Consider the following 6418-nt stretch of genomic DNA (forward strand, 5'->3'; position numbering starts at 1 on the left):
CTATTGGCCCTTCTGCCTGGAAGTGATACACTTTGCTTCTGTTCACATTTCAATGCCCAAGCAAGTCTCATAACCCTCTCTGAATAGGGGGTGGAAGACTGCAATCCAAGCATGTGTCCCGGAGAGCTAGAATCTATTCTCATTCTAGCAGACGGAGCCATCGGATACCTACATCAGATCACGCTGCCCCTCAGGGTCAAAGCCAGCATTCCATGGTCCCTACAAGGCCCTCTGGAAGTCAGTACCCCATTACCTCTTTGACCCCATGTGTCCTGCTTCTCTTCCCTTTCCCTGCTCCCCTCCAAGCACGCTGACTTCCATTCTGTTCCTAGACATGCCAGCCATGCTCCTGCCTTTGCACTGGCTGTTCCCTCCTACTGGAAGGTTCTTCCCCCAGGCACAGACATGGCTCACTGCCTCACCTTCAAGTCTGTACTCAAAGTCACCTCCTCAATGAAGCTTACCCGTTCTACCCTATTGAAAATTGCTTCCTGCTCTCCTGACCCTCAGCCTCGGAGTCCCCACTAGCCTGCATTACTTTTATTTTCCTCCTAACAATTTTTACCTTCTAATGTGCTATGCAATTTCCCTATTTCTTATGTTTATTGCTAGAATATGAGTGTTACAAGAAAAAGGATCTTTTCCTGTTTAGTTCAATGAGGTACCCTAAGCACCTCAGGCAATGCCTGGCACATATTAGGAATCCAATAAGTACCGTGTATGCAAGTGATAAATGCTTGTATACAAGCGATAAATAAATACTAGTGAATACATAACTAGGCTCCCTGGTCTGCCTGCACTTCGGGATCATGCTCTGACACACCTTATCTGAATAGGCAAGGCTGAACTATAACCTTCATATTCAATGCAAGAAACTTATAGGGTAACCAAGCAGTCAGACTCACCTGGCAATGTGGGGTGTGGGAAGCACTGGGGACAATCAAACAGTAATTTTTGCACCTGGGGCCAGAGTGTGGGGGAGGGGGTGCCCTGGCAGCAGTGACGAGCTGGCTGCCACCCTGTGGCTGAATGAGGAAACACACCCAGTCTGATTTGGGGAAGCTTTTCAAGGACAGGTGACCTCTACGTTTTAATATCTTTCTGCAAGTTTCTCTAGGCTCTGTGAACAAGATGAGAGTCACCAGGCTTGGTCCCCTCAGAGGTCTCCGGTGTATGTGCCCATTAACCTGAAATGTAGCCCAAACCCTTTCTACGATCGTGATTGCTCACACTTTCACACCTCCATTTGTTCATCCGTCCATTCTTTCAACAAACATTTGCTGAGCAGTTGCCAGAGGTCCAGACACTGTGGGGAAAAAGAGGCCCTGCTTTTCTCGTGGAGAGGAAAGCCATCCATTTATTCAACAGCTGTTTACTTACTACGAGCTCATGAGCGCTGTGCGGGCATTGCAGAGAAGAACGAATGAGATGGACTGAACTGACCTCGTGAAGCTGACGCTCTATTGAGAGATCAATAAAAGCACACAACAGCCGAAAGTGCTGTGAAGGAAATGCACGTGGGGGAGAGAGGAGGGGGGCTACTTTAGGGATGGTCTCAGAAGAGATGACATTTAAACTAAGGCCTGAAGGACAGGAATGGGCCAGTTGAGGGGAAAGCCTTCCAGGAGGAGGGAACAGCATGTGCTCAATGGTGGATATTCTAGGAATGGAGAGAAGGCCAGAGCGGCTTGAGGGGAGTGTGTCAGGGGGAGAGGGTGAAATGGGGCCCAGAGGACAGCAGAAGCCAGACCCTGTGGGGGCCTGAGTATGATGAGGCCTTGGCCTTTATAGATATTATTGAATTTGCCTTTTCTTTTTTTTTTTTTTAAGATTTTATTTATTTATTTGACAGAGAGAGAGACAGCCAGCGAGAGAGGGAACACAAGCAGGGGGAGTGAGAGAGGAAGAAGCAGGCTCCCAGCGAAGGAGCCTGATGTGGGGCTCGATCCCAGAACACTGGGATCACGCCCTGAGCTGAAGGCAGATGCTTAATGACTAAGCCACCCAGGCACCCCATGAACTTGCCTTTTCTAAAGACCCATCTAGCTGGAGACAGAGAATGGCTTTGGCGGTGTCAGTCCATTTGGGCTACAATAACAATATTGTAGACTGGCTGGCTTATAAACAACAGAAAGTTATTTCTCACAGTTCCGGGAGCTAGGAATTCCAAGACCAACGTGCTGATTTGGAGTGTGGTAAAAGCCCACTTCCTAGTTCACAAAACAGCTGCCTTCTCACTGTGTCCTCACATGGCAGAAGGGGTGAGGGAGCTCTCTGGAATCTTTTTTATAAGGACATTAAGTGGGTCTGAGTTCTGGTTCCTGCTTCAGCACTTTTCTGTGCTATGACGCCGGGCAATTTCTCTGAGCTTTGCTTTTCTCACTTGAAAATGGGAAAAATAATACGCACTACAGGTTTCTTGGACAAATTCGCTAGAGAAATGGATGTGGAATGTCTGGCGCTATACATAGCACCTGGTAGGTGATCAGACACACACATTCCTTCACAAAGTGGGGAAAAGACAGATATAGGCACAATTTATAAACACAAAGCAGGTAGGGCTGAAAGCAGCATTAAAGGATCCAGGTCGCGGAGGCCTTGAATGCCAACCTCTAGCACATGAACATCGATGAGCAGTGGGAGACAGTGAGGGTTTCTGCGCAGGGGAAGATTATGGAAAGAGCTTCCTTTTAGGAGGAAGATAATTATGGCAGCGAGGCAAAGGGAGAAGATGGAAGGAAGCTGTGCTTTCCTTCTTCCAGCCCCTGGAAGCTTCTCCACACCCCCAAAGCTCTACCCTGAAGCCTGGGTACCTGGAACTTTGCTCTAAGGCCCACTTCCTTAAGCCATGACCTATTTCACAGGACCACATGTGCCTGGCCACTAAGCTTTTATACGTTCGGCTGTGTTCGTCGCGAGCATCTTGCTGTGGCAGTCAATCAGACAACAGTCTTGGAGGGAAGAATCTTTTCAAAGTGCCCTGCCTTTGTTCTGGAAAGAGACCTGATTGCATCTCAGACAGTTGATGAAGAGAGGAAGAAAATGTGCAGGGCCTCAGCTCCCTGGGCCTGGCTGTCCATCCGGGGACTTAGAATTTGGGAGCAGTACAACCTGACAGTCAGGCAGACATCAAAAATCACAGAAAGACCAGAACCGAATTCAGGATGATAGACTCAATGCCCCTGGAATGTGTAGCCCCCCTCCCAGATAAACCTGCCATATGGAATTCTGCGGTCTGTCGGCTTCAGCATTGATTTTCTATGGTCTGCAGCTCTCGAGCTTGCAAAATGCACTTCTAGAACAGCAATTTAGAAGAATGAAGTCAGCTTAGGCAGCAAATTTACCTTTTTCTCTGCCCTGTTCTCTTCACACCCCGATCAGGGAAAATGCCAGTGTTCCCAGGAGTGTGGACACAGTGAAGCTTGGTGTGAAGAGGTCCCTGGGGAATGGGTAGGGACAAAAGCAAGCCCAGCCCTGGAGAAAACTTAGGTTAGAATTAAGGAGATGGAGATGGATTCATTCATCCCACAGGCATTTCCTCAGGGCCTCTCAATGCTAGTCTGTGCCAGATGCTGGGGGACTTGAGACAAATAAGACTCATTCCAGCTCCTTGGGGGCTCAGTGTCTGGCAAAGGAATCTGATCTATAAGAAGGTAATAATAGCTTTGACAAGGCATGGTGATAGCTGGGTGGGGGGCGGGGGCGGGGAGCAATTATATATCTAGGATGGAAGTCTTCCTGGAGGAAGTGACATTCAAGCTGGGCTTTGAAGGCTGAATAAGAGGTTACTGGCAGATAGGGTGGGGAAATGAATCGCTTACCCTAGGATATACAGATAGGATAAAGCAGAATATATTTCCTTCCGGAGATAACAAGTCATTTCTATTTTGGGGATGTGGAAAGAACAAAGGCAACTGGTGGGAGCTGAGACTGGACACAAAATCAGGGGCTAAAAAGAGGATCAGGATTGGGAAAGAGTGGATGTAGTTCATGGCAGGGTTAGTATTAAAATTAGGTTTGAGATTTGGATGCACTTAAAGGGAGATGTTTGGCTGTCTCAGATCAGCTAATAGCAAAATAACGAAAATACATGTACTTTACACGTATTATCTCATTTAGACTCCAGAGCAAGCCAATGAGTCCAGTGGCTATTCCTTTCCCATCTTACACATCAGAAGATAGAGTATAGAGAGGTCACGTGACTTGCCCAAGGTCACACACTTGGTAAATGGTGGTTGCCAGGTGCTGGGGAGGGAGGAATGGGGAGTTATTGCTTATAGGGTACAGAGTTTCAATTTGGGAAGATAAAAAAAGTTCTAGAGGGGGATGTTGGTGATGACTGCACAACAACATGAATGTACTTAATTAATGCCACAGAACTATATAGTTACAAATGGTTAAAATGGTAAATTTTATGTCATGTATGTTTTACTACAGTAAAAAGGAAGACAATGAGAGACAAAGGAAGGACATGGAAAGATGCAAGTACTGCATCTTCTGCTACGGGCAGGTGAGAGGAAAGTCTGACTTCCCCGGCCAGGCCTGCCACAGCAGAGGAGGTGAGCCCAGGAGGGCTGAAGACCCAACTTTGCCGCTTCGCGGCCTGGCCGCGTTGCCTTTCTGGGAAAACCGAGGAAGCTGGCTGATTCACAGATTTCCTCTGGCGTCTGCCTTCTGTGGTTCTGCCTTATTAGGAAGGCTTGGCTCATTCAGAGGATGAGGTAAAAGGAACAGAAAAGCCAGGCCTTCCACATACTGGACATTTCCAAGTCACTTGACTGGCGATTGTGCTTCAAAAGAATGTGCCTTACAGAAATGCTATTAGTGAGGGTCCTGGCATGAGACAGATGTCTCCCTCAAACACGGTCACCAGAGAAGTTTACTGAAGAGCCCACTTACAAAGGTGTGGGCAGGGCTTGGGGAACCCAGAGGGCATGGTGCAGTACCCAAGACTTTCAACAGTGACACCCTTAGTGGAAAAAAGTGGTTCCAGGAACCCTGAGGGAGAAGGTGTGTGGAAGGCCACCTTTGATAAGCACAACCCCGCAGGAAGAGAACTCAGGAAATTATACCTAGACCTCTCTCTTCTTCTGCCCTCAGTCTCCTGCCAGGGCCTCCCATTGGCCAAGCCCAACAAGAAGCTGAGTACAGGGAGCCCATTTGTGAAATCCATACAGGCCATCCTCTGAGGCCAGAGCAGGGTGGTAAAACCTGGCAAGGAAATTGGAGGGGCAAATGGAGGGGTGGATCCAAGTGCATCAGCACCCTACTATCCAGGATCCTAGCCCGGGATGCTGGGGAGCATCGTCCCCTGGATGACCGGGACTGTATTTCAAAGGCTGACCTTGGATCCAGGGTGGGAAGGAGCACTGGGCTCTTTCAGGCCTAGACAGGAGCAATGCAGTTTGTTGGAAAGAGCCCCTGCTTACTAGTGTGACGACATTGGCCAGGCTCCTATCCGTGCATTGATGTGTACATTCATTCAGACGTTTGTTCGGCCACCACCTGAAAATGACTCTGAGCCAAGCCAGGGCTAGGAGGCACTACAGCCCCAGCCACCTTAGCTTGTGAAATACCCCTAGAGCCAGACAGTGATGGGTTCTTTCCACCAGTTCTGTGAGTCTGGAGTCTGCTCTCAGTCATCCCCTCTGTAGTATGGGCCAACTGCCTTTTCCTCCCAGAGTTGTCTTGAGCATTCAAGAGGAACGTTTCAGAAAAGCAAGAAGGCACTGCACCTGGCATGGAGGAAGTGCTCCACATTTGGGAATCAGTGGCCTCTGTTCCAAGCATGCATCTGCCCTACGCTCATATCCACCACCCTATTACACCGCTCTGCTACTATTGTTGCAATTATACTGTACTTGGATTTGTTGCGATTTTTATCTCCCTCTCTCCCCATCTCTCAGAGTGTACACCTGGGAAAACAAGCTGCTGGCCTCTCACTACTCCCTGAATCCCCAAGGCTTCGGTCTGGGTTTAAAACTGCCAACACTTTATACCGTGGCCAGACATTGCCAATGGCTTCACATGCATCTTCCCATGAGGAGGACAGCCCTGGTTGGCAGGCGGTCGTAGCAGGCCCATTTTACAGATGAAGGAACCGAGCCCAGGGACGTTAAGCAACTCGCCCAAGGCCACGGGATAGATAGCGGCAGAGTCGGAATTTGAACCCGGGAGCCTGGCCCTCAGATCCCGCGCTGGACCGCGGCTCCTGAGCTGAGCGAGTGCGGGAATGAATTGACCGGTCAGTCAGTGACTGGCCGGCGGATGCGCGCCCGTCTCCTCCCCTGGACGCCGGCGAAGGGCTCCGGGACAAAGGCGCGGTGGAGGCCGGACGTGGGCCAGCCGGGTCCTCGCGCCGGGGGCGGGAACGGGGCCGGGCCCTTTAAGGGGGGCGGGGCGGTGGCGCGGGGGGCGG

General features: G+C 49.8%; 1 protein-coding gene across 1 annotated transcript in view; it reads left to right on the top strand.

Annotated features, from left to right (window-relative positions):
• Positions 1 to 4471: 4471 nt before the first annotated feature.
• Positions 4472 to 6418, top strand: part of SH3PXD2B (SH3 and PX domains 2B) — a 102339-nt gene continuing 100392 nt past the window's right edge. The window contains exon 1 of the mRNA XM_011221931.3: positions 4472 to 4510. Coding sequence (XP_011220233.1) covers positions 4472 to 4510 — 39 coding nt within the window. The remainder of the gene's footprint in view (positions 4511 to 6418) is intronic.

The sequence above is a fragment of the Ailuropoda melanoleuca genome, chromosome 3, assembly GCF_002007445.2.
Source record: "Ailuropoda melanoleuca isolate Jingjing chromosome 3, ASM200744v2, whole genome shotgun sequence".
Taxonomy (NCBI): domain Eukaryota; kingdom Metazoa; phylum Chordata; class Mammalia; order Carnivora; family Ursidae; genus Ailuropoda; species Ailuropoda melanoleuca.